The 27,789-nt window shown below is 41.6% G+C and overlaps 1 protein-coding gene across 5 annotated transcripts in view; it reads left to right on the top strand.

Moving 5' to 3' along the window:
• The window catches only part of KIAA0753 (KIAA0753 ortholog), a 54,968-nt gene that overhangs the window by 9,792 nt on the left and 17,387 nt on the right, over nucleotides 1-27,789 (top strand). For 2 of the 5 annotated variants that reach the window (XM_045586652.1, XM_045586651.1), the window contains exons 4-15: nucleotides 3,409-3,515; nucleotides 4,612-4,674; nucleotides 5,321-5,536; nucleotides 8,860-9,070; nucleotides 15,261-15,484; nucleotides 17,072-17,238; nucleotides 18,896-19,015; nucleotides 21,074-21,163; nucleotides 22,412-22,501; nucleotides 23,122-23,200; nucleotides 24,369-24,452; nucleotides 26,827-27,003. In XM_045586652.1, coding sequence (XP_045442608.1) covers nucleotides 3,409-3,515; nucleotides 4,612-4,674; nucleotides 5,321-5,536; nucleotides 8,860-9,070; nucleotides 15,261-15,484; nucleotides 17,072-17,238; nucleotides 18,896-19,015; nucleotides 21,074-21,163; nucleotides 22,412-22,501; nucleotides 23,122-23,200; nucleotides 24,369-24,452; nucleotides 26,827-27,003 — 1,628 coding nt within the window. The remainder of the gene's footprint in view (nucleotides 1-3,408; nucleotides 3,516-4,611; nucleotides 4,675-5,320; nucleotides 5,537-8,859; nucleotides 9,071-15,260; nucleotides 15,485-17,071; nucleotides 17,239-18,895; nucleotides 19,016-21,073; nucleotides 21,164-22,411; nucleotides 22,502-23,121; nucleotides 23,201-24,368; nucleotides 24,453-26,826; nucleotides 27,004-27,789) is intronic. The other 3 variants (XM_045586653.1, XM_036452334.2, XM_045586654.1) reach the window with 3 other exon arrangements.

The following is a 27,789-nucleotide window of genomic DNA, read 5'->3' as shown; positions in this document are numbered from 1 at the left end:
AAAATAACTATTGAACATATTGAGGGCAGAAAAGAATTTGTCCTGTGGGCCTTCAAAAAAGGGTATGTTGTGATATACTGAACAATTAAAAGCATTCCTATGTCAAAGTAATGGGAATATTAAGATTCATTTCTTACAACATTTCTTCAGTGTCAGCCTGTGGCATGACCCTATGGCGTACTTTGTTAGAAGCCATGTGCCCAGGCAAGAAAAGTCACAGGGCCCACTGCTCTGATGATGGGGCTTAATACAGGAGTACCTTTCGAGCAGATGCTCACAAACTCATAGTGGGGAAGGACTGGAGTGGGTTTTTTTGTGACATTTTTTAAAGTTAAAAATGTCAGTGTGTCTCATGTAGTACTTTATAAACTTGAATAAGAATCACAACAGTAGCATTCTAATATATAAAAACCAAAGGCTTAACTGAACACCAGAAGTCATCCTGCAGTCACTCAGCACTGACTGCCGAGGAGGCTATGGATCAGGCCCGGAGAGAGAGGCAGGGTCTGATCCACAGCCTCCATGGCAGCTGTTGATCAGCGTTGCCTCTCTCTTCCTCTCTGGGCCTCCACAAGGGCGTGCTGATGAGCCCTGCCACTGATTAGGCCTGGAGATGCTGACTGTCATAGAAATCAACCAATCAGAACCAAATCTGGGTGAACTGTGAGGAGCCAGTGGCTGCCTAGGAGGCAGAGCTTTTGATACTGACTGGCATAGAAATCGACCAATTTGAACCAAATTGGCCTGTAGGGGAGGGCAGTTGGGGCAACCAGGCCAGCAGGGGAAGGTATTTGGGGAGATCAAGCTGGCAAGGGAGGGCTGTTGGCGGCAAAATCCAGCCTGCAGGAGAGGGCAGTTGGGGCAACTAGGCCTATAGGGAAAGCCTGTTCACTGCACCCAGGCTGGCAGGGGAGGGCCATTGGGGGCGATATCAGATTGGTAGGGGAGGGCAGTTGGGTGCAACCAGGCTAGTAGGGGAGGGTAGTTGGGGGTGAGATCAGGCCAGCAGGGGAGGGCAATTGGGAGTGAGATCAGGCTGGCAGGGGATGGCAGTTAGGGGCAATCAGGAAGGCAGACAGAGGGGTTAGGGACAACCAGGCAGGCAGGCAGAGGGGTTAGAGGCAATGATGCATTATAGAATTGTACAATTTTATTAACCAGCTAGGGGCCCAGTACACAAATTTGTGCACCTTGAAAGGAACTGTGGGCTGCGAGGCTGTAGTGGGTACGAAGCGGGTCTCGGCCCATCCTCCACACCCCCACCTGGCCCCTCCCACCATGTTCCCTGGTCCCGTCTGCTGGCAGCCCCACTCCCGCCAGCTTTGCTTGAACCTGCTGATGGTGCGGAGTGATTGGGGCCGGTGCCAGCAGTGAGTGGGGCTGGCACTGGCAGTGGGTGCAAGCAGTGGCTCCCGTAGCAGGTTTGAGTGAGGCCATCACCAGCAGCAGGTGTGGTGCCGGCAGCAGGTGCAAGCGCCCGGCAGGACCATGGTGTGTGGGAGCAAAGAATTTTTAGTAACCACCAGAGGCTTGCCCTGATGACAGTGACTGGCACACACTTTGGTCTGGCGCCCCTGCTCACCCTCCCACCATGGTCGATGCCTGCCATGTTCCGTGCATGCCCCCTGGTGATCAGCGCACATCATAGCAACTGATTGGTTGCTTTGTTGTTCTGTTATTCGGTCTATTTGCTTATTAGCATTATATATATATATATATATACACAATATATATGTGTATATATATATATACACACACACACACACACACACACATATATGTACACATATATATATAAATAGAGAGAGCGCGCTACTAGAGGCTCGAGGCTCTGTGTATGAAATTCATGCACTGGGGTGGGGGTATCCCCCACCCTGGGCTGCACCCTCTCAGTCCTGGAGCCCTTAGGGGATGTCTGACTAATGGCTTAGTGCTGCTGTGGAGATGAGAGAGGTTCCTTCCACCACTGCTGTGCTAGCCAGCCATGAGCCTGGTTTCTGGCTGAGTGGCCCTCTCCCTGTGGGAGCACACTGACCACCAGGGGACAGCTCCTGCATTGAGCTTCTGCCCCCTGGTGGTCAGTGCATGTCATAGTGACCTGTCATTCTGCTGTTTGGTCGATTTGCATATTAGCCTGTTATTATATAGGATGTCATCCAAATAAATTCAATAAAAAAGAAAAAAAGAGAATCATTTGTAAGAGGAACAGTTAAAAACTGTGCCTGAGCCAGTTACCATTGACATCTATATATATAAAAGCCTAAGTGATGGGCTGACTGGTCAGCTCTGACGCACACTGACCACCAGGGGGCAGATGCTCAATGCAGGAGCTGCCGATTGACAGCAACTTTGCAGAGTGCCCTACTGCATTCCAGGGCCCCTTGGGGGATGTCGGACTGCCGGTTTCAGCCCGATCCCCACAGGCCAGCCCAAGGGACCCCACCTGCCAGAGGGACCCTGCTCACTCCACAGATACCACCCCAGGTGCAGCTGGCCGGGAAGGGACCACAGGAGGTTGGCTCCAGGGCATGTCTGCCCTGCTGGCCACCTTCTAATTAATTTCCTTTCAGGGTGCACGAATCCATGCACCGGGCCTCTAGTATAACTATGTGAACCCAGAGTTTCTCTGTACAGCCCAACAAGAGAGAAACAGTTTGGCTTGTAAGCGCAGAGACTCTATCTGTATCTACAAGCCCTTGATTTCAAATGTTCGATTTTTTTTCAAAAGTACTTTCACTAGTTTTTAATGAGTAAATAAGAAAAATTTGAATCGATAAAATATATTTACAGAGCACTGCTTCTGTCTGATGGTTTAATGGAATTTTGCCTAAGAATTTGTGTTGTAGACATATTTGAAAACCACCTACTGGAAAGGAGTGGATGAGTTGTACATCCCTTAGTTAGTCTTCCAGGAACACTTCCTTTGAACTAACCTTTTGAAAATGGGGTACACAGTGTATGCGAGGCAGGGTTCCTAACAAATATGTGAAGTCATGTAATCTTCATATGTTGGAGAAAGGAAGAAATCTTTAAAAACAGAAATGGGCCATTCAAGTATTTTTGAGAAAGTAGAAACCATTATAGATTTTGGCTCAATACAAAGAATTTTAAACTAGTAAAAGGTACCTCACAGTGGAGTAGGCTGTCCAGTGGAGTTTGTTTCAAGGAATCCCTGCTTAGAGGGAACTTGACCTTGGTAATGTCATCATGGCCCTTCCATCTCTGTCGGTACAGAGGCCCCCTTATTCCTGATTGCTTGGCTGATGAAAAATGACATTTGTTGTTACTACAGCTTCATTTTTCTTCTTAAAATAGAGATCTTCAACTTCATTATCTCTGAGTAACTGAAATTTTTTAAAGTTTTTATGTTTGGTTTATAACCCACTTCGGGGGATGGGGTATTTTCAGATAAAATGGAAGAAGCTTTGGATCCAGATGAAGAACGGCGAATCCGGGTCAGGAGGCAGGAGCAGGCTGTTCGCTCTGCCCGGACGCTCTACGTCCTCCAGCAGCAGGTGAAGGCGGGACACACACACACACACACACACACACACACACACACACCTTCAGCCTGTGTTACCTTCTCAGAGAGTTTGTTTCCCTTTTGTCTCAGGAATATTAGCACCTTGGTATCCTCCATGAATTCTGACGTGTTTGTGAGGCTAAATTTTCCTGAACACATGGGCAAATAACTCATTTTCTTTTTGCCATCTGCCTTTATGTGCATTTGTGTATTATGTGTATATAGCCAAATCCTTAAATAGTGGTTTTTGACTTTTTGGTAGCATAGACTCTTGAGAATCTACTAAAAGCCATGGTTCTTTTCCCCAGAAAAGATGCTTGTACAGCACATACATGATGAAGTCAAGGGGATTAGATCCCCTAAAACCCTTTGTTTTTAGTTATGAATCCTAATCCCACCTGTCTCATGTTATTTATCTACTAGAAGCTTAGTAAATAGTAAATAATTTGATCATCTTTATTGAGTAGTAAAGAATGAAGACCATGGTAAGTATCTTTCAGGACACATTTAAAGGCTGATAAATGGGCATTTATATTGTTTATGGGTATGTTTTTTAAAAAATGTGTGTTTTAACTTTAAGGCCTTACTCATGAATAAGTCTTTAACTCATTTCTGGTCACTTTAGTCACATGTTGGCCTTATTGCTTAACCAAAACCTGGACCTTTTTATTTAAAAGAAAACGTGTGAATTAGATTTTGTTCTGTATTCTTGTTGGATTGTATTTGGGTCCTTACTCTATATTGCTACCATAGAGATTGTTTTAAAACATAAATGCTACCCTGTCAGACCTCTGCTGTAAAGACGCCCATGGCTTTGTAACAGGACCCACTGAGGACTGACCCGGCTCCTACCTTTCAGAGTCACCTGCACCTTCCCTCCTTCATGTTTGGTTCCTTTTACACTGGGGACAAGGGATGGAAAACCAATTATCTATTTTTGGGGTACATGAATGAAGATCCTTGTCTCATTTTCAAATGACTTGAAATAATAATGGCTGTATTTGGACAAGACAAGCTGTTTCCTTTTCTATAAAAAAAGATCAATGAAAAGGTACAAACTTTTCATTTTCCCCCCCTTTACAACACAGGTTAGAGAAATCCAGGAAGAATTGGATAAATTGAGTCCACATAATACTAAACACACTAAGAAGGTATGATGCAATTTAATTATGACTGATATTATTTCTAAGTTAGATTTCCAATGTTTTGTTAGTATCATGTGTGTTCTCTGTGCTAATACCATTTCCAGTGCTTATAGAAACTGGTTAGTGAGGACATTGGCACCATAACTAATGAATTTGTGGTTGTCTTCCAAGGGACAGTTTTTGAAAATAGACTGTTGTTGTTGCTGCTGGTGTAAGAAATGAAGAAGAATAGGAAGAAAATGATTTTGTCATTAGAAATCTTTAAACTTTACAATTCCCTTTACTATGAAAAAATCTTCACCTTAGAAATAGTTTGATATAGAAAGGAGATAGGCCAGTGGTTCTCAACCTGTGGGTCACGACCCCTTTGGGGGTTGAATGACCCTTTCACAGGGGTGGCCTAAGACATCCTGCATATCAGATATTTACATTACGATTCATTAACAGTAGCAAAATTACAGTTATGACGTAGCAACAAAAATAATTTTATGCTTGGGGGTCAGTCACCACAACATGAAGAACTATATTAAAGGGTTGCGGCATTAGAAAGGTTGAGAACCACTAGGATAGACTGTAAATATCCTTAAGGGTGGGGTTAAAATAAGGACGTTCTGAATATGGAAATAACTTCTCACATTTCACTCATTGCCAGTCATGGGCAATGTCCAGGCTGGCATCTGCCTATCGAGGAGCCATTCGAGCCTTACAGATGTTTGTCACTCAGTTTACGGACCGAGGGGAGCACCCAGTTCCTGCTCAGTACAGGGAACTGGGCAGTCTTATCCGCCAGCTCTCACTCTGTTCTGCCAAGATGGATGCTGATTCTTCCGTTTCTGATGTGGTGATAGATATCCTGCAACAAATTGAGGTATGAAATTGACTTATTGTTGTTAAAAAATGCATTGTTTCTTGGTTTGTTTGTTTTTTAATCTTCACCCCAGGATATGTTTTTATAGAGAAGAAGAGGGTAAGGAGAAGAAAGAGAGAGAGGAAAGGAGGGAGGAAGGGAGGGAGTGAAGAAGGGAGGGAGGGAGGGAGGGAGAGTATTAGAGAGAGAAACATCTATGTGAGAAAGAAACAGCCATAGGTTATCTCCCATATATATTCTGACTGGGAATTGAACCCAAACCACAACCTTTTGGTGTATGAGATGATGCAAAAGTACATTTTTTTCTAAGCAGGGAAATAATATTTACCATCTCTAAGTTTCATTGAGGTTTATGGAGAATACCATACAAAGCTGCTACAACTAGTAAATTAAAGTTTTACTGAGGGTAGTGAAAGGATTTCATTTTTTTAAAAACTAGAAATAGTTAGGAATTTTTTCTTTTTTAAATATATTTTTATTGATTTCAGGCAGGAAGGGAGAGGGAGAGAGAGAGAGAAACATCAATGATAAGAGCGAGTCATTGATTGGCTGCCTCCTGCACATCCCTACTGGGGATTGAGCCTGCAACCTAGGCATGTGCCCTTGACCAGAATCGAACCCAAGGCCCATCAGTCCGCAGGTTGAGACTCTTATCTACTGAGCCAAACCTGCCAGGCTGGACTTCATTCTTATTTTATTGTTTTTATCTTCTAGTCCAGCTGCCACTGACCTTTCAGACATCATGGACCATTGTTTGGCTACCGCTGGTCTAATCTATAATAATTGTCTTTCACATCTTTGAGAATTGGTCATTTGAATCTACAACATACAACCACTCTTAACCAGGTCCATTAATTTAAAGGAATTTTCCATTTCCTGACTGTGCCATTTAATAAAGAATTTTAGCAGAGAAAAGGAAAAACAGTAAAACAATCTTAAATTAGTGTTTCAGTTAAAATATTAGCATGTGATCTAGAGAGATTTATGGAAAAAAACATTTTAAGATATATGGAAGCAGAGCCTCAAATCTTATAATATGGCTAGAAACTTCAGGAAATCACAGTTGGCAAGTCCTAGTAAGGAATGGATAGTGTTCTTCCTTCTTACTGATGACAGACAACAAGGACAATATCGCCTTAAATCTTGATAGTTCTCGGAAGTTCACAGAGTGCTACCACATAATTTTGCCATTTTATCTTGACTGCAGTGCTGTGATTTGCAGAATGTCTTATTTTACAGATAACATTTTTTAAAAAGCTAAGGTTAGAAAGATGACACAATTACTTTCCTTGAGAGCTGGGAATCAAATTCCTATCTTCTGATTTCATGCCACTGTTATTTCCACTACACCACATGTTTTCAGCTACAAATGAAAAGATGACCTGCTGTCAGTGTGACACAGCAGCTGTGGGCTGTAGAGGAAAGGGGCTGAAGTTTGGAGAACTGTGGACTGCGTGGCACACCAGTTTTACCATTAACTGGCCCGTGGCAGTCGTTAAGGCTCCTTCTGCCTTTACAAGTCCATTATCCAGCGTATGTTCGTGAATGCATCGGTTATGTTTGGGTAGTTAGAACTCTCTATCAAGAAGGTTATGGTCCAGTGCAGACCTCTAAACACTATATCAAGTCATGTGATGTTTTTTAGACTTACCCATAAGAAACATTTATTGGTCAAAATTATTTCATTTAGAGGATATATATTTATAACTCTAGAAAAGATGGCAAGAGATTATCTAGTCATTTTCCCAAATTTTGAGCAAGAGTGTCTTAATTTAATGTTTCTTAAACACAATGTCTGTTTCTCCTATGTTTGAAAGTATTCCATAGTGCAAACAGTTTATTCTTGTTGATGTATTGTGCCATCCCACAGCTTATCTTTTCATTGCCTTCCTGTCACTGAACTAAACCTCCCTGGCTTTTTCAGTTGCCTTTAATTTGTATAGGCCAGATGGACACTAGGCCCTTACTGCTGGGTCATGCGTGAGGGGGGTACTGTGTTAGAGGAGTTGCCTCCTTTATTTTTATTTTATTTATTTATTTATTTATTTATTTATTTATTTATTTATTGTTTATTACACATGGTTTATTTTAATCTGTGCAATGACCAATTGAGGTAGGTACAACTATAATTTTCCCTATTTTTAAAAAATATATATTTTATTGATTTTTCACAGAGAGGAAGAGAGAGGGATAGAGAGTTAGAAACATCGATGAGAGAGAATCAGAGAATCATCGATCAGCTGCCTCTTGCACACCCCTTACTGGGGATGTGCTCGCAACCAAGGTACATGCCCTGGACCGGAATCGGACTGGGACCTTTCAGTCTGCAGACCAATGCTCTATCTACTGAGCCAAACCGGTTTTGGTGGAGTTGCCTCCTTTAGAAAGCAGGCACAGCTCTACCATTGTAGTAATGAGTGACCAGAGACACTGGACACACAGAGTTTCCTTTAGTTTATGAAAATGTATATTAAGTGTTTGCCCGCTTAAAATTATTTGAGTTTATGAGTTTTTTATTGAGAATTAAAATGCTTTAAAAGCATGCAGGTTTATATTCTGAAAACTATGGTTAGTATTTAAAATGGTGATCCTTAATTTTAGGACTTGGATGCCTTTAAAAGTATTCATATTTTGCCCTGGCCAGTTGCTCAGTGGTTAGAGTATCAACCTGCACACTAAAGCACATGTGTCAAACACAAGGCCTGCGGGCCAAATCCGTCCCGCCAGGCCTTGCAATGTGGCCCGCACCGCGCTGTCATCACTGCACTCCGCTGCGTTTCCATCACAATGACAGTTTATGACTGTTCAGTAAACCATTCGGCCCGCGATTTAGGCTGGATTTTAGATTTTGGCCCCTTCTCTGATTGAGTTCGACACCCTACAGAGGGTCACAGGTTCGATTCCTGGTGAAGGGCAGATACCTGGGTTGCAGGTTCGAACCCCTCCTTGGTTGGATTACATGTGGGAGGCAACCAATCGATGTGTCTCTCTCTCTCCTCTTCCTCCCTTTCACTCTCTCTAAAAATCAATGGAAAAAATATCATCAGGTGAGAATTAACAACAAAAATGTATTCATATTTTGTATTTTTTTTTGCTATGGTTTTAGTGAGCTTCATAAAAGCAGAATTTCTTTTATTAACTTAACTTTAAAACTTTAAATATTAAAGTTTTAAAGTTAAGTTGAACAGTGTTTTCTTAATCATTAGAAATAGCCATTGATAACACATTTCTCTGGAGTCTTCATTTTCAGTCTTGTGGTTAAAAGTCAGACTTTTTAATCACTAAGAGATATACTAAAAGAATAATTGACTGTTTCATGGCAGGCTTTGGAATCCCTCTTGGAAAAGAAACTGTCACCACAAAAGGTGAAGAAAAATATTACTGAAATTAGCAGCAGATTTCCTGTTGATAGTCCATGGCCCTTGGAGAGATGGCAGAGTGCATTGCCAAAGAGCGAGAGGAGACCCTGTGTAACGAAGAAGATACTTCCAAAGGAAACAAGACAACCTTCAGTGGCAAAGAAGGTTCTTGCTGGTATGTGTCTTAAAGTGTTCATTGCAAGGCATTTTATTCCTTGGAATTGTCTGGACTGTAACATTGGCTACACTGAGGGAAAAGTTAAGATTTAAAACCTAGTCCTCAATAGGTATACTTGAACAAGACTGGAGACTGGAATATTCTTCCATAGGGGACCTTTTCCTACATACAGCATTTGGGCTACCCAAAGTAAATTTCTACAGAGCTGGAAGTTAGAGCCCTACTTTTAATTTTAACGATAGATAAATAAATAGATATATAGATAAAGAGATACATATATATCCAATGTGCATGTGTATATCTTACATTGGATATATATGAATCTTTTTATATACATATATCTCTTTAGCTATATATATAAAAGCCTAAGTGAAGCCACCCAATGACTGAACAACCAAATGATCAGTCGACCAGTCACTGTGATGCACATTGACCACCAGGGGCAGATGTTCAATGCAGGAGCTGCCCCCTGGTGATTAGTGTGCTCCCACAGTGGGAGCACTGCTCAGTTGACTGACGGGTGCCCAGATGCAGGGCTCACAGCTGGCTGCCATAGCCCGGAGACTGCAGCAGAGTGGCAGTGAGCCTTCCAAGTGGCAGTGGCAGCAGGTGCAGTGGGACTGGGATGAGCAGGAGCAGCAGGCAGGAGCGATCTGGTTTCGGCCCAGTCCCCCCAGGCTATGTCGAGGGACCCCACCCCCACCGGTGCACGAACCCACGCACCAGGTCTCTAGTATAATAGTAAATTCCTAGGAAGTGGAATTGCTAGCCCATGTGGTATGTATTATCAGACATATACTGGCAACTTGTCCTTGAAAGTGGGCATAAATTATGTTTTTTTTCCCAGTCTCTCAGTGGGAAATGGTATCTTATTATATCTTCCTGATTACTAGTGAGGAAGATTATTGTTTCTTTCATGTGTTCCTTAGTCATGTCTATTTTCTCTTCTAGAATGTATAGAAATTCTTTATATAATCAGGATCTTAGTCCTTTTATGGTATACATATATTATAGATATTTTCTCTTAGTTACTTGCTTTTGCAATTTGCTTATAATACTTTTTCTGGTACAGAAAATTTTAATATTTCATGAGGCAACTTTTTCTTCTTTGTTCTTTTACAAAATTTTGCTGATGGTGATTGCTTATCTTCAGAGGAATTTTAAATGAGCTTGTCTAGTTCCATGAAAAATGCTGTCAGGATCTGGATTGGTATTACATGGAGTTCATAGATTATTTAGGGGAGAAATGGCATCTTTAGTATATGAAGTTGGCCCGTCATTTTATCTATGTTCTTTGTCCATCTCTTTAGTTGAATTTTATAATTTTCTGCATTCAAGAATTTCTGACATAGGAATACATATGCATCTCAAAATTCCTTGTTAGATTTATTTCTAATTATTATTACTCTTGGAATGGGACCTTCTTTTTTATTAATTTTGAAATTGGTTATTGCTCCTTATAGGAGAGCTATTGAATATGTACATTGCTCTTATGTCTGACACTTGGCTGAAATCTTTAATTTGCTATGAAAAGGTATACATTTGAACATTTCTGAAATTGGGATACATTTTTAAATTGACGATATCATAATTAATTGGCAGTATTTTATAATTTGCTATTGTGCATAAAATAATGTTTATACTCAGTGTTTTAGGTTTGATGAAATATGAGATTTTGTTAGTTGATACTTCTGTATTTTTCCAAATAGATGAGATCACCTGCAAATAAGTAAAGCTTTGCCTTTCTTTTTATAATTTTTATACTTTTCCTTCTTTCTCTTTCTGTGTTGAGTGGGTTTTAATTTAGTAATAATTCTAATGGCAGACATTATTTTGCCTCCCAGATTTAATGGGAATGCTTCTCCTTTTTCTTTACTTTGTAAACTATGTTTAATTTCAGTATGTATCTATTGAATATTATTGATAATTTATTATAATCATCAACACAAATTTTAAAAAACCAGAATTGCATTGTACTGTACTTGCACAATTGATTAATGTTTATAGTACTATGTTAGAGATTAATGGACAAAAATTATTTTAGCACTTGAATGAACATCATTATTCTCTGTACTTTTTCCCTTAAATTCTATTTTGGTGCTTTTTTAAATTTTATTTTTAAATTAGTTTACATTCAATATTATTTTGTATTTGCTTCGGGTATACAGCATAGTGGTTAGATAATCATTTACTTTACAGAATGTCCCTCTGATATTTCCAGTACCCACCTGGCATCATATTGTACATAGTTATTAAGATATTATTGACTATATTCTCTATGCTGTATTTTACATCCCCTGGACTGTTTTGTCTCTACTCCTTTTCATGCAGTCCCCCTACTCCCTCTCTTCTGGCAACCATCAGTCTATTGTCTGTATCCATGAGTTTGTTTCAATTTAGTTTGTCCATTTATTTTGTTCTTTAGAGTTCACTTATAGGTGAAATCATATGGTATTTGTCTTTCTCTTACTGACATGAAGATTATTCTTTTTTATGGCCAAGTAATATTCCATTGTAGATATGTACCTCCCCTTTTTACCCACCCATTTACTGATGGGCACTTGGGTTGCTTTCATATCAAGGCTATTGTTAATGACACTACAGTGAACACGGGTGCATATATTCTTCTGAATTAGTGCTTTGGATTTCTTTGGAAATAAACCTAGAAGAGGAATTGCTGGGTCATAAGGCAGTTTCATTTTTAATTTTTTGATGAACCTCCACACTGGGAGTCTTCCCTTCTCTTGAATTTTTTGGAATTGTTTGAGAAAGGATAGATGTTAGTTCTTTGAATAATTGGTAGAATCCCCCATGTGAAGCTATGGTCTAAGACTTGTTTGTTGGCAGATTTTTTATTCCTGCTTTGATTTTGTTGCTGTGTGAGGCAGCAATTTAGGTGTTTAGCTATGTGACCATCTTGGTGTCTCTCCTAAAGTCTTTTTTGATACATGAAACTTTCCTAATTTCTTATATTTTTATTCATTTTTGTTTTTTATATTTTGAAATTCTGCTGTTAGGTGCATAAGAATTCCTGACCATTAAATCTGTTTTGGGGATTTTATACATTACCCTGTTTCCCCAAAAATAAGACAGTGTCTTATATTAATTTTTGCTCCCAAAGATGCGCTAGGTCTTATTTTCAGGAGATGTCTTATTTTTCCATGAAGAAGAATACGGTACACATTTATTGTTAAATGAAAATAAAGGAAATTGATTACCTGTATATGGTATGGTAGTACGGTAGTTGTCAACACAAACCAGACAAACTGAATCCTAAAGTATCAAGAATTTACTCATTTATTCAATGATAATCATGTCATCATCTTCTGGAACATCATCATAACAATCCAATTCCTGAATTTCCTGGTGAATTTCTTGTGACTCCATTTCTTTCAGAATCAGTGGACCAAATCTCTCATGCTTAGCCTGGGGGGGTCTTATATTTCACTCAGAAGGAAACTTGTAAGTAGGTTTTATTTTCGGAGGATGTCTTATTTTCGGAGAAACACGGTGATAGTAGTAGTAAATATTTCTCTTCGTCTTCTTTAATGTTATTCACTTTGGATTCTGTTCTGTTTTGTTTCATCTACCTGACTCGTTTGGCTTAAAATAATAGCTTTCATTCCTTTATGTTCCATCTTCCTTTGATGTTTTATTTTAAGAAAGTTGCTTATAAATAATTTGGTGTTTTAAGCCCTGTAATACAGTTCTATATGTAACCTACTTACATTTACTGACTAATGATGCATTTGAACTTTTTTATTTTATTTTATGTTTTTTATTTGTCAAGACTTTTTCCCCCTTTTGTTGTAATTGATTATATTGATAAATATTTTTTGTTTCATTTGTGTTTCCTCTACTGATTTGAAAGTTATATGTCACTTCAATTTTCATTTGATTTATTTAGTAGTTTATTGTACCACCTCTAAAATGAATGTAACAAAAATGAATTTGCTGCATTATTATTAGACATTTATTCACTATAATGTGATATTCTCTTCATTGTCAAGCAATTGGAACTAATATAGCATCTGCCTGTGCCAGCCTTTTCCCTTCAGGACAAGTACCATGTCTGTTTGCCATTGTGTCCTTTATGACCAGCCCAATGTCTGACACAGCTAGGCACTTGGAGAGTGAAAGGGTACCTCATTGTTTTAATTTGGATTTCTCTGATTCTCAGTCATTATATTTTCATGTTTTTATTAACAGTTCAGCTTTTCTTTCTATATTGCTGGTTTCTATCTTTAGTCTAGTTCTCTATAGGATTGCTTATTTGTGGATCTTCTTTATATATTCTGTATATAATTCCTATGTTAATTATTTGCGTTACAGATCTCTACTTCCAGACTCTTAACTTACCTTTTACCTAGATGATGTGTTTTTGTCAAAAGGAAATTGTAGCATAGTATAATTAAATTAAATATCTTAATATATATGAGTTTAAGAAAGCCTTTTCTGTACTGATATCATAGTCACAGTCTTCCTATATTTTCTTCTCAAAGCTGTAAAGTTTTCCTTTTACATTAGGTCTTTGTTCCATTTAGGACTTAAGTGTTGTTCACTGTGAGGCAGGGACCCTGTTTCATTTTGTTGCCTGTGGACACGGATAGTCTTAGCACTGATGTTCACGTTGCCTTTGTCATAGCCATTTGCTCATTGGTTCCTGCCTGTTCATGCTTCACTCCCACACTGCCATGATTTTTACAGCTTTACCATGAACACTGCATCTCTGGTGGAATAAGCCACCCACTCCTTCCCACTCCATACTCTGTTATTGTGCTTCACAATTATTTGGGCTATCTTGGGTTTTCTTCTTCATAAGAATATTGAGGTTAGATTTCCACACACAAAAAAAAAAAAAAAAAAAAGTAGGGATTTTAATTGGATTTGCATTGAAAATTATAAATTACTTTGGGGAGAATTGACATCTTTCCAGTATTTTTTCCATTCATGAAAATAACTTATTCATATCTTCTTTTTTTCACATTCTTTAGAAATACCTTTAATTTTTTTAAAAAGTATTTTCACTGATTTCAGAGAGGAAGGGAGAAGGAAAGAGAAAGAAACATCAATAATGAGAGAGAATCACTGATCAACTGCCTCCTGCAAGCCCTCTATTTGGGATTGAGCTGCAATGCAGGCATGTGCCCTTGACCAGGATTGAACCCAGGACCCTTCAGTTCGCTGGTTAATGCTCTATCCACTGAGCCAAACCAGCTAAGGCAAAAAATATATTTAATTTTTTTTTTCTGTAAAAGTCTTGTATATCTTTTTTTAGTTTTCTTCCTAAGTGCCTTATAGTTTTTGTTGCTAATGTTAATAGGATTTATTTCTCTTATATTTTCTCATATTATTTTGAAATATGGGAATGATGCTGGATTTTATATGTTTTTCTTCTTTTATATAGAATATTTGCTGAACTCTCTTTTTAGTTGTAATTGTTTGCCTGTATATAGTCTTGATTTTTTATATAGTAAGCATTATCTCATCCTCAAAAAGGGTGGTTTTATTTCCTTTACCATTGCAGGGTGTATGTCCTGTATGGAGTTCAGACTCTATTTGGTATCAAATTAGGAGCCATCAAAAGTTTGGACAAATGACACTTAAATATTTACTTTTTCTATTTTTAATCCTCACCCCAGGATATGCTTACTGATTTTAGAGAGAGGGGAATACTGAGAAAGAGAGAGAAACATCCATGTGAGAGAGAACATTGATCGGTTGCCTTTGTATGTGCCCCGACTAGGGATCAAACCGCAGCCTTTCCGTATATGGCATGATGTTCCAACCAACTAAGCAGCACTGGCCAGGACAATATATTTACATGTTAGGAAAGACAATTTTGGTAGCCAGGTGAAGGTGTGATTGAAGGTGAAGGAGTTGGTAGATGCTGTCACTTCAGTCAAAGGTATCGCAAGCCTGACCTTGGGAAGTGCAGAAGGGGAGGAAGGGCAGAGATAAGTACGAGATATTTTAGAATTAGGGTCAAAGGGACCAGGTGAGTGAGTAAATGTGGGAGGTGAAATTCAGGGCGTCAACCCTGAATTTCTGCTTGTAGAAGTACAGTAGGAGTCAGAGGAGGAGCAACTTTGACAACAAGGAGCATGCCTGTCTGTAGACAATCATTCTCTCCCACTTGGTGTGAATACAATTTTCCTCAGTTTGTCCTTTTGAAATCTCCATATAGATAAATATCCACCTGATGAAGAGCTTCTGAGGACCCCGGGGTTGGAGAAGGATTTTGATGCATTAGTTGGGGATCTCCTTCCAGAGGAAGCTCTCACTGTTCCAGACCAAAATGCAAGCTTCAAAGAAGAACCATTAGCCCCGGCAAAAACCAAAGGAGAGGGGAAGAGGCCTGTGACTGACATTGTGAAGAAAGAGGCTCTGGCACCAGCAAGATCCCAGCAAGTATGAAATCACTTCTTTCTTTTGGCCCATTATATCCACCTGACACTCCAACGTTAAATGGGCTGTAAGGTGGAGCCAGGATTTGAGTTCTTAGACATTAAATGCCAGAGCCCTTGAGTCCAACTACCTCAATTAAGCTCACTTAGTCCAACTACCTAAATTAAGCCAGGTCACCTGGCTCTGGATTGTTTTTATTTTTTACCAGAAATAGCAATTTTTAATATTGTTGCTAGGACAGGATATTCTCTCTTATCCTGGCTTGCTAATATCCTAACTTATTTGATATCAAGGTCCTAATCAGACAGGCTATTTCAAAATTTGGGTTTTTCTGCTTCTGATTTAGAAGTGTGAACTTTGAGGAGATTAAGATTTGGTTCCTACTAAAGATAAATATTGGTAAATAATAACTACTCAATATTAAAAGCATCCTAGGGTGAGTACTTTCTAATATGGCTTTGGAAGCCAGCTGGCTTGAAACTAGATTATATTTTAAGCTTCTAGTTGAAATTTAACTTAAGGCCCTACCAGTGGGGAATGGCCAGAACACCACCTCGTAGTCTAAATATCCTTGATGTGGTTCTTGCCATTTAATGGTGCTGTTCGGGGCTTCTGTAGCAAACCTATATTATTTGGTGACCACAGGAAAAGGAATTAGCAGTTAACACCAGTTACTGACGGATCATGGATTTGGATCGTCTTTATTCCTTTGCAGTTACTCTCTGGGGGTCATTGGGAAGTTAGAACTGAGCCTGTGAGAATGAGCTTGGTGTTCTTTTCAGAGACACCTCCTTTTCTGTAACATTGTAATCATTCTGTGTAGATGGCACAAGCCTTTCTACCTTTGTCGTCATACTGTTCATTTAACCTTCTAGAAACTTGTGAAGAAAATTATCTCCCACTTCTATGCCCTTCCTTGTTTCACTGCCCTAAGTATATTTTTGCTACGGTCAATAAATTCCTTAAGCCAGTTGGAGAAAGACAGCTATCATATGATCTCACTCGTATGTGAATCTAAAGAACAAAATAAACTGATGAACAAAATAGATCCAGAGACATAGAAACATGGAAAGTCTGATGAATTGCAGCGGGAAGGTAGGGGTGGGTAGGAAGAGATTAATCAAATAATTTTTATGCATATATGTGTACCCCATGGATACAGACAATTGTGTGGAATGGGGGATGGGCTAGAAGGAGTCAGTGTGGGAAAAAGGGGACATTTGTAATATTTTCAACAATAAAGATAGAACGAACAGAAAAAGAAATTATCTCCCATTTTACAGATGAGAAACCAGAGGCTCAGAGAAGTTAACCAAGAACGTTTTACAGTTTAACTCTCTTCTTTTGGTTTATTATGAAAACATATATCAAAAGATGGCAAAACTATGGACTCCAGTTTTGCATCTCCCCTCCCCGCTTACCAACATTGTTTTTGTGTCATTTACACCCTCCCCCAAATTTCCACCTCAGTGCTTCCCAGTTAGATTTTTGCTGATTAGATGCATGAATAGCAGAGGGGCACTTGAAGCTTCAGTAAGTCAATTTCTTTGATATTCATTTGGTTTGATAATTCTTATTTCTCTCTTACAGGGACTTCACAAAGCTGAAAAAAGTAGACCAACCCAATATCAGGGCAAAAGCAGGCTGCATCAAACAACAGTTTCATCCAGATTAAAAATAAACCAACAGCCTGTGAAAGACAGTAGGGCTCCTTGGATACCTCCAAACCCCACGTCCCCACAAGCATCTCCTAAATGGTATGTAAAAATTCAAGGGACCATTTGGGTATGTGACTTTATTTTTCCTTCACAGGTCAAAGACCACCTATTATTTAGTGCAAATAAAGCAGCAGCCTTCGTTTCCATTAAGACGTTTTTCCTACCTGACGACGGGTAGTGTGGCCTCCATGGGCCACCCAACACCTTGTGGATGTGTCATTGTATGGAGGCTCATAGGCTTTCCTCACTGTCTCTTCACCTAATACATTCTAGCTACTTGAGGCCAGGACCTGTGCCTCGCCCGTATCTGAATGTTCCATGCCTAGCACAGTATCTGATACTTAGTAAATTTTAGCAGGAATTCAGTACGTCTTTGCTGGATGGATGAGTGAATATTTTAAAGTGATTCTAATTCCAGATAATAATGATTTACAAAACTATAACGATCTCACAGACACTGTCTGACTGCAGGGGACAGTTGGGATAATGCTGACATTGTTGTGTCACCTCATTCCCCACAGCCAGAGAGAAGGTATTGTCCTCTGGGGGCATCGGGTCCGGTTAGGTGGGAGTAGTAACCTCTTTGTGGAGTTGGTTAGAGGGGAACTTGTTTGCCATGGCACAGTAGGAAGTACAGGAGGTAGGACAGTAAAAGGAAGGCAGCAAAAAGTAATAATGTGGCGAGCAAATGAGTGAGAGGTTAAGTGACTGAAGGGGTCTGCCTTTGGGGGCTGGCAAAGGACAGGGTAAGAAGCTTGGTTGAATGGATTTCCCTTAAGGTTGAATGATTCTAAATGAATGGTTCTGCTTATCCATCAGCTCTCACTTTAAAGAAGAAGAAGCAATGTCTAGAGAGTTTACTGTCTTCCTTACATAGCAGAGCTAGGACTCATAACAGGTCTTCTGAGTGCACAACGTGCTTTTTTAATTTTTATTTCCTCTAAATTCTGTCTTTTATGTATATGTTAGTATAGAGATGTGAATTCAATTGGTAAACATCAATTAGCTGAAATTTATATTCCAGCTGAGTGTATGTGTGGTGGGTTGGAAGAGGAGTGGATAATAAGGCCTCCAGGCTCAAAGTGCTGTATTAGGCCTATAAAGGTAAAGGATTGCTTCATAATATGGAATGTAATTAGTGACCCAGGTCTATATAACAGGTTTTTGTTGAAGTTTACCTATTACTCTATAATTGACTTTTTTCCCCATTTAAAATAGTGATTGGCCATGGGTGGTGGCACTCAGTGGTTAGAGCATTGCCCCCTTCCCTCCACAGTGAAGGGTCACAGGTTCGATTCCCAGTCAAGGGCACATAACTGGGTTGCAGGTCTATCCCTGACCCAGGGCATGTGCAGAAGACAACCAATCAATGTGTCTCTCAAGTTGATGTTTTCTTTCTCTCTTCCCTCCTGCCCCCTTCGCACTCTCTGGAAATCAGTGGAGAAAATATCCTCAGGTGAGGATTAACAAAGTAAAATAGTGATTGCTTCTTTGAAGCAAAAGGAGAACTGCTCTTTTCATACTGAGCCTGAGTCCTGGGGGATCTCACCCTTGTTCACACTCAGCTGCCACGTTAGGGCCCTGTGCTGGAGATCACCATTACTGAGTGCTTTTATCTCCTCTGAGCTGTCACCTTTCCGGGAGCCACCGGCCGTGGAGTGGACGATCACAGAGATACACTTCTCATTTCTTGCAGTGCTGCATGGCTGAAGGTGAGACCCAGCCCCAAAGATGCCACGAAAGAGCAGTCTGTCGAGCAAGAAAGCGCTCCAGAGGAAAGTCAGTTGGGAGGAGCTGTTGAGCACGAAGCAGTTAGGTTTGTGCTGATATTTTCAAATCTTTAAAAATGTAAGGGCCCCTTTCACATAGATTCTAAAGGAACTTTCTTCTCTTCCTTGTGTATAAAGTAGTTCTTTAAAATGTAAATTATTAACATTTTCTGTCAAACTATCAGACAGAGAATCCCTTTTTTATTCCTTATTTAATTCATTCAAAAATTATATGAGTGTCAAGTGCTTTACACATATTAGCTCTCTTAATTATTATCCTATATAAATAAAAGGCTAATATGCAAATTGACAGAACAGCAGAACGATCCGTTGCTATGACACATACTGACCACCAGGGGGCAGATGCTCAATGCTGGAGCTGTCCCCTAGTGGTCAATGTGCTTTCACAGGGGGAGCGGTGCTCAGCCAGAATCCGAGCTTATGGCAGGCTAGCGCAGCAGCAGTGGTGGGAGCCTCTCCTGCCTCAATGGAATCACTTAGCCATCAGTCAGACATCTCCTGAGGGCTCCCAGACTACGAGAGGGTGCAGTCTGGGCTGAGGGTCTCCCTCCTCCAGGTGCACAAATTTTGTGCACTGGGCCTCTAGTGACCCTATAAAGTAGATACTGTGGTTATCACTCCCATTTTTCAAGTGAAGCAAGACATGTTCAGTCATTTACCCACGGTCACACTTTTAGTCAGTGACCAAAGCTGGGATTTGAACCCAGGCAGTCTGCCCTGGATGGTGTGTTATTCTGGTTGCTAAGCACAGCAGGTCGTTTAAGATCTAGGATAGAAGTTAGGAGAGGTAGAGTTGGGTGTCATCTTTGAGGCAGTGTTTGAATTAGTCATGCAGGTAGGTGATATTTACAGGGAAGAAGTAGGAAACAGAATTTAGTTGTGGGTCAGGGGTTGAGCTTTGGGTTAGCTCCCCAGGAGCAGGAATAGGAAGGGGAACCAGTGGGAGAACATCAAACAGGAAGGAAGAACAGAGCAGGTAAGGTGAGTAAGGATGAGAGGGCTCCAGAGAGGGGTCATGTTTCTCCAGTGAGTCTTGAAGGTCACTTGTGCCATGGACTTGTTTGGCAGTTTGGTGGCACTTTTGGACTTAATCCAATAATAATGTTTAAATGCATAAATAAAATAGACAATTAACACAATATCTTTTTTAAGTTATATTTGTGTTAGTTGGCTGCCAGTTGCTTGCTTTGTATATGGTACAGTTGTGAGTGCTATGGAGACTTGAAAAAGGGCAAAAAAGACCAAATCCCAGCCCCTAGGAAGGACTTGCCATTAGCTGTAATTTAAGATGAAACATGGTGTGTACCCTAAGAAGTAAAGGGTTAAGAACAGAGGTTTTATAAGGGAAAATAAATTAGGATTAAACACTAAATTAGGCCCTAAATAGGGGATGATACGGCAAGAACATTCCCTGTGAGGAAAGCAAAAATGAATATGGGCCATTAAATAATTGAATAATATTTACATATCCCAAATCGAAAGAATCAGAGCCCATCCGCACAGAGTGAGCTTTTCCCTTCACTTTTATTTGACTTCACCGGGCCTCTAAGGTTCTCTGGGAGTCCATTGCTTTGTCTAACCAGGCGTCTTCAAACTACGGCCCGCGGGCCACATGCGGCCCGCAGAGGAGTCTGATCCGGCCCGCCAGGTTTTTTGGGCAGTGAGCGCAGCCGAGGTGTTACAGTAGGAATTAGTAGTTCATATAGTCCGGCCCTCCAGCTCTCTGAGGGACCGTGATCTGGCCCCCACTTTAAAAAGTTTGAGGACCCCTAGAACAACATGTAGCTACAGCAACAGCTTATTTTATAGTTGGACAGGAAATCCTAAGTCCAGGCATAGATAGTTCTCTGAGGAATATTCGGGAGCAGTTTTTGTTGCTCTGCACACAAGGAGTGCTTGTGCACAGAAGTGTCTTTTTACCCAGAACGTTACTTGGAGAGCTTTTGGGGTCCAGAGAGATTGTGTTACCCTCTGCATCCTTCCTAGAGGCAGGATAGCTCTCTGGTATCCCAGTCTGTGTCTGTGGTATTGGCACTTGCAGACCGAAGCAGAAGTGGTCTGACTGTGTTTGTTCTGTCTACTAGACTCGCTTGGCTTGATGCAGAAACTTCCAAAAGATTGAAGGAACTCGGAGAATTAAAAGCTGAGGAAATGGACAAAATGCAAAATCAGAGGTAAATATCTGTTTCTGGGGTAGAGAAAGAATAGGCTTGATCTATTAATATATCATCTAACTATTTTAACAGCCAGCTAATTAAAATGGTTTAAAGGTGTAGTCACACTTACGTTTATTGGCTGTCTGCATGCTTAAAAGATTTTGAAATCACCTCAGAAGACTGCAGTGGAGCCAGGATTGGAGTGCAGGGGAGTCCTGGCGGCTGAGGAGGGCTGGGTGGCTGTTCTGTACTGTCCTCTGGGCTCCACTGGCTTGATGCTGAAAGGATTCTTGAACTTTAGCTTTCCTCTTGAGCAGTGGTCCTCAACCTTCCTAATGCCGAGACCCTTTAATACAGTTCCTCATGTCTTAGGCGACCCTGCTAGCGGTTCTCAACCTTTGGGTTGAGAACTGCTACTGTACAGCCTGAGACCATCGGAAAACACAGATATTTACATTATGATTCGTAAGAGTAGCAAAATTACAGTTTTGAAGTAGCAATGAAAATAATTTTATGGTTGGGGGACATCCAACATGAAGAATTCAAGGGTCACAGCATTAGAAAGGCTGAGAACCACTGCTCTAGGGTCATCTGGCTGGAATAATTAGCTGTAATTCATCCTGGTCTTTAGGTCTCTCCTTGGCAGGGGAAGAGGGGAGTCAGGCTGTTCAGAGTAGAGTCTTCTGATTTTTTGCCTGGAGAGTAAGGATCTGGAGGCCATGCCCTAGGGGCTGCTGGGGAGAAGGGTTGTAATTCCTACCATTCGGCATTCAGCGTGCATACATGGTCCACTCCTTTTGGCACTGTCCCTGCAGCCTCAGCTGGGATTGGCATCCCTTAGTCAAGAGGCCCTTCCGGAGACAGCACAGACTGCTCACAGCGTTGGAGAGAGGACTAATGTCTCAAACATCACTTGATCCTTGTCTTCCATATTTAAGCTGCACCTCCCAGCTCGCCCCCAGGCTAGACATGCCTGGTCCTGCCAGGCTTGTGCTCATGTCAGTCAGTAGTGCAGGTTGTGTGGGTGTTCAGTGTTCCCATGCTGGCTAAGTATTCCGCTTTCTCAGGTCGGCTATGTTATTACCTTTGGCCTTCTGCTTCCAGCACCTTTCCCCTCTCTTTGTGGTCTATGTCTAACTCTGTTATTTTGGCTCTTTGGAAGGGAACAAAATTAGTTTCATTTGTCCAGTCTTCTACCATCTTTAGCTGTTTAAAGGCAGCCATCATTCTTTTAAAATGTTCTGAGAGCCTCACGTACTTCATCAGATGTTTGATGCAGGACCAGCAGTGTTGCATCTACCTAGAAGTTGTTAGAAAAGCAGAATCTCAAGCCTCAGTCAGACCAACCGAATCAGAGTATGCATTCTATTTTTTATTTTTTGTTAATTCTCACCTGAGGATATTTTTCCCATTGATTTTTAGAGAGACTGTAAAGAAGGGAGGGATTGAAAGGGTGGGAGGGGAGAGAAAGAAAAAGAGAGAGAGACATCCGTGTGTTCCTGGACCAGGACTGGGGAGCAAACCCACAACCCAGGTATAGGCCTTGGCTGGGAATCAAACCCATGACCCTTTAGTCTGCAGGTCAATGCTCTAACCACTGAGAAATACTGGCCAGGACTCAGAGTCTTATTTTAATAAGACTCTAGGGCACTTGTATGGCCCTTAATATTATGGAAGCATTGCCCTGGCCAGTGTGGCTCAGTTGGGGCATCGTCCCGTACACCAAAAGGTGGCTGATTTGATTCCCGTTCAGGTTACGTACTCAGGTTATGGGTTTGATCCCTTCACATCGATGTTTTTCTCTCTCCCTTTGCCTCTGTTTAAAATCAATGTGAAAAAACAATTAGGGAAGCATTGTGGGTTTATAAACACTTGATTTTCCTTCTATTTTATATTTATTTCCTGAATGGTAAATAAATATATAATAGAATATTTTCTAGCTTTTGATTTTAATTCTCTATTTTATTTCTAAATAGTGTTTCTGCTACCCAGTTAGCAGACAAGGTAGAGAAGACAGTCCTGGAGCGTTTGAAGCCTCTGCTGGCACAGGCTCAGGTAATCTGCTTCACCTCTTTTGCTTGCCGTTTGGAAGTTCCAGAATAGAAGGAGTTGCTGCAGAGGTCACGCTGACCCTTCGTAGGGCTGAGTGTCTGGCAGATGGAGGCTGCAGTGCTGAGCTGTGCTGCTCAATGCTGGCTGCGAGGGCCTTCCATTGTGGGCTAGTGATGAAGATAGGGAGAAAGTCCCACTTTTTAGGAAGGTGAGATTTTAGTTTGGGGAATGAGTTTAGATTGCATTTTTCATTCTTTTTAAAATATATATCTTTATTAATTTCAGAGAGAGGAAGGGAGAGGGATAGAAACGTCAATAATGGGAGAGATCATTGATTGGCTGCCCCCTGCATGACTCCACTCCGCCCCCACCACGGATCGGGCCTGCAGCCTGGACTCCGTCCGGAATTTGAACTTCGACCTCCTGGTTCATGGATCAACACTTGCTCACTGACCATACCAACCAGACACAATTTCCATTCTTAGTCAAATGACTCTACCTGCGGTCATGTGCTTAGCTAACTGCTTCTGCTCTTTCACGTCAGTGGTTTGAGATGACTATTTTTCCAAAGGAGAGATATTTCTGGGTACATACCAGTGCTTTTTTGAAGATGACATTGTATACAGCATCATCTTAAGCTGAATGTTGTGGCCAGACCCTGTGGATCCACCTGTAAATAGGAGCAGTCTGTGTGTGTGAATGGGATATTATCATCTTAAATGGAGTGAATGGGCCCCTGCAAAGGCCCCTGAATTTCTGTGGCTCTAGTGTAAGAACTGTTGAATTATTGTTGGAGTCCATAGGAATCTCAGGACTGTAGAACTGGGACGGGTCCTAGAGACCATGTCATCCAACCTCTTCATTTTACCAGAGTTCACTGGATAGAGAAGTTTCACTGGATAGAGAAGTGGAGTAATTGCATAAAAACTCACAGCTACTCTGACAATGTTTACACAGTGGGGGAGGAAAAGGGGCAGGAAGCCAAGATCAGCACATAAACACATGACATTTATTTTCGTAAAAATGGAGTGCTTCAAATTGCTACAAAAAGCCGCCTGTTGCTAAAGCTGATGAACAGTCCGCACAGAAGTTACCCTGTTACATAATGCATTTGTACTAATATGGGTTGTAAATTTGTATAATTCATGAGCTTGCTTGTCTGTTTTAATAGAGAGTCAATTCTTCTGTGGGAGTACATACTCATTCGAAGGATGGACCATCGGTAAACACAGGGACAGCCCAGCCTACAGAGGAGGTGTGTGCGGTATTATTACGTGATGATGCCTCCGGTTTTAAGGCAAGTGAGGCGCACATTACTTAGCAAACACTAGATCATCTAACTCAAGAAGTGGAAGTTACTTTTCATATGTGGCATGTTAATGCTTACAGTGTGCATTTAGCATTATGAGTTAGATCACCTTGCAAACAGCTCACGGCAGTCTCTGGAGCCACAGGTTCTTGTTAGCGGCTCTTGCTCTCCTCGTGATGAGAACATGAGTGCACTGCGTGACCCTGAATGCTGATGGCCTCCGGCAGGAGAATGGCTGTCCTCATTTCCTTTCATTCAGCCTGGTTTTGCTCATTACTGGCCTAATTTCCTTTATACTCGTGGCCTGATATTTATTGTTAGGCCGGCATGTTTTGAGTGTCCAGTAATGACCCGTATCTGGCCGCACAGAGAGAAAAGATAGCCCAAGGAGAAATGATAACATTTGAGGGAAGAACATGTTTTGTAGTTGTCCAGCCTCTGGAGGGCTGGCAGGCGTGTTCCCACCTGCCCAGGCTGTGAGTGGAAGGTGCCAACTGCACCACCGACCCCGGGTGCAGGTTGGAAACAAGGTCATGGCGTCTGCGCACAGAGCAGGGGTGAAGGCTGCAGGGCTAGGAGGGAGCTGGAAGGAGCACCACCAGTCCAGCCGCCTTAGGAACAGGAAGGAAGGCAGCAGATCTCCAGAATGTGTCCCTATTGTAATATTAATAGTACTTTAGCTGCAGCATATTTTCCTAATCTTTGTGATTATAAGTTTATTGTACAATATTTTATGACAGAATCTCATGTGAGGTGAGGCTTCTGAGACTAGAAACTAAAAGCCTGCGTTTAGCTCTTACAAATCGGGGATGCTATGTTCTGGTGCTCTGTTCAGATAGCCACCAAATGCCACTTTTGTCCTAGAAAAATAACGAGGCTAACATCTCATCTAGGGAGGCAACTCCACAAATGGAGTGATTATAAATGCTCCCTGTGAAGTGGACATGTTTGAATATTATTAGGAACTAGTGGCCCGGTGCATGAAATTCGTGCACGGGGGAGGGGGAGGTTACCATCAGCCCAGCCTGTGCCCTCTCCAATCTGGGACCTCTCGGGGGATGTCCAACTGCCAGTTTAGACCTCAGTTGGACGTTCCTCTAGCAAGCTGGGACTGCTGCCTGCCTGTGTGATTGCCTCTAACCACTTGCCAGCCTGCTCACCCCAACTGCCCCCCGGCCAGCCTGCACGCCCCCAAATGCTCTTCCTGCTGGCCTGCTCGCCCCCAACTGCCCCCTCCCCAGCATGATCACCCCCAACTGCCCTCCCCTCCTGGCCTAATAGCCCCTAACCACCTCTGCCTCAGCCCTGCCACCATGGCTTTGTCTGGAAGAACGTCTGAAAGGTCTCCCAGGCTAATTCGCACATTACCTTTCATTTGTATAGATAGTCCTCACCGGGCCAGTGGTTAGAGTGGCAGCCCACACACCAAAGGGGTATGGGTTGCAGGTACAATCTTTGGTCCAGTAGGGGCGTGTGTAAGAGGCAACCAATCAATGTGTCTCTTTTGCATTGATGTTTCTCTCTCCCTCTCTCTCTCTCTCTCTCTCTCTCTCTCTCTCCAACTTTCCTCCCTCCCTCCCTCCCACACTCTATAAAATCAATGGGAAAAAAATATCCTCGGGTGAGGATTAACAACAACAAAAAAGAATAATTAGCTTTCTACATAAGAATTACACAGATGAGTTTGCATTAAATGGTCTTTACTAGAGCTTATGGAAGAAGAAACATATTTAGTGTTGTGGGCTGCTGTTAAATGTCAGGATTGTTGCAGAGTTTCTCACACAGCACCATCCAGAGTCATTGTTTTTAGCCCTGGCAGCTGGTTGGGTGTCATCCTTACACTGAAACATTGATGTGAGTGTGAAACATAAATTGACTGCCTCCTGCACACCTTCCACCAAGGATTGAGCTGGCAACCTGAGCATGTTCCCTGATCGAGAATCGAACCAGCAACCTTTTCGTGCATGGGACAATGCTCACCAGCCAGGGCAAAATTTTTATTTAACTTTGATTAAGATTGGATACTTATTCATATCTTCACTGGCCATTAATAACATTTTATTCTGTGAACTATTATGATCCTTTACACAGACAATATTAGTATTACTTGGTTATTGCTACTGTTTAAACGACTGGTAAAAATTGTACTGATGTTACTGATTTTGGTATTTACTAACTCAGAGGAGGTTTGATTTGGCATAGAAACTGACGGTTGGATCACCATGTAGTTGGTTTGTTATGACCAGCATTAATCTTTATGATCAGCATAATCCTCTGCTGGTTTTGGATAGCCTTCCCATCCTCCTCCCTTGTTTCGTAGGCTACTGCTCTGGATTGTAAATCCAACAGCAGTCCTCAGCTGGACGATATTTTGGAAGATACCACTCGTGAGCCCCGAGCTATGACTCCTTCTAAGATATTGGAGCCTGACGCTTTAGCCACCTCGGGGGACAGCCTGTATCTGGAGAACATGCTGCTCCGAATGGAGGAAATGGAAGTAAGGTCTGGGCTGGAGGCTCTGGTTGGCCGCGGGGCCGGAGGGAGCTGGCCCTTGCTGAGCGCAGGTCCTGCGCATGCGTTTCTGTAGATTAGCAGGACTTTGGAATCACATCACTGGTTTTAAATCCTAGTTCAACCGCCAACCAGGTGTCTGACCTTGATAAAGCCACTCACCCCCTCTAATAAGTGGGGTGCTTTTAAAGATAAAATGTGGCATGAAGTCTCATCATGCCGATAGTTGATAACTACCTGATACTTAGCTCAGGAAGCGATATCCCCTGGTATCACTGATGTGGTTCAGAGAGCGCCAGGAGCATGGGCTTCCTCATGCCTCAGCTCGTCTGCCTCTGCTCCCCGGCTGGCCTGGGAGCCTGACACACCACAGATAAGTGTGCCACCTGTGATTTCCACCATCTGACTTCAGAACGCCTTTCTCAGAATCTTCCGTCTCAGACATCACCCAACCCAATCCCAGGATTGTTCAGAGCGGGAGCTTGAGACCAATAAGGGAGTAAGTGATGTGGCTAAGGTCACACAGAAATTCCCACCAGAGCTGGGCTGACACTCCATCCAAGTCTAACAACCAATTCAGTGTTTTCTTTATAACTGCACCATGATTATATCTCATTTTGGCTTTTCTGCTAAATAGAGACATTATAGGGGAGACAATTTTTTGTTGCTTTTTGAAAATTTAAAGATGTGTAGTTTATCCTAGTCTTTTAACTGATTTCCCTGTCTTGGGAGTAACCGCCTAGATCCAATGATAGTCTCTAGCCAAATGTGG

Source organism: Pipistrellus kuhlii, unplaced genomic scaffold (genome assembly GCF_014108245.1).
Source record: "Pipistrellus kuhlii isolate mPipKuh1 unplaced genomic scaffold, mPipKuh1.p scaffold_m20_p_23, whole genome shotgun sequence".
In the NCBI taxonomy this organism is placed as follows: domain Eukaryota; kingdom Metazoa; phylum Chordata; class Mammalia; order Chiroptera; family Vespertilionidae; genus Pipistrellus; species Pipistrellus kuhlii.
The sequence above is the reverse complement of the archived record's forward strand: the minus strand, read 5'-3'. Positions and strand labels throughout refer to the sequence as shown.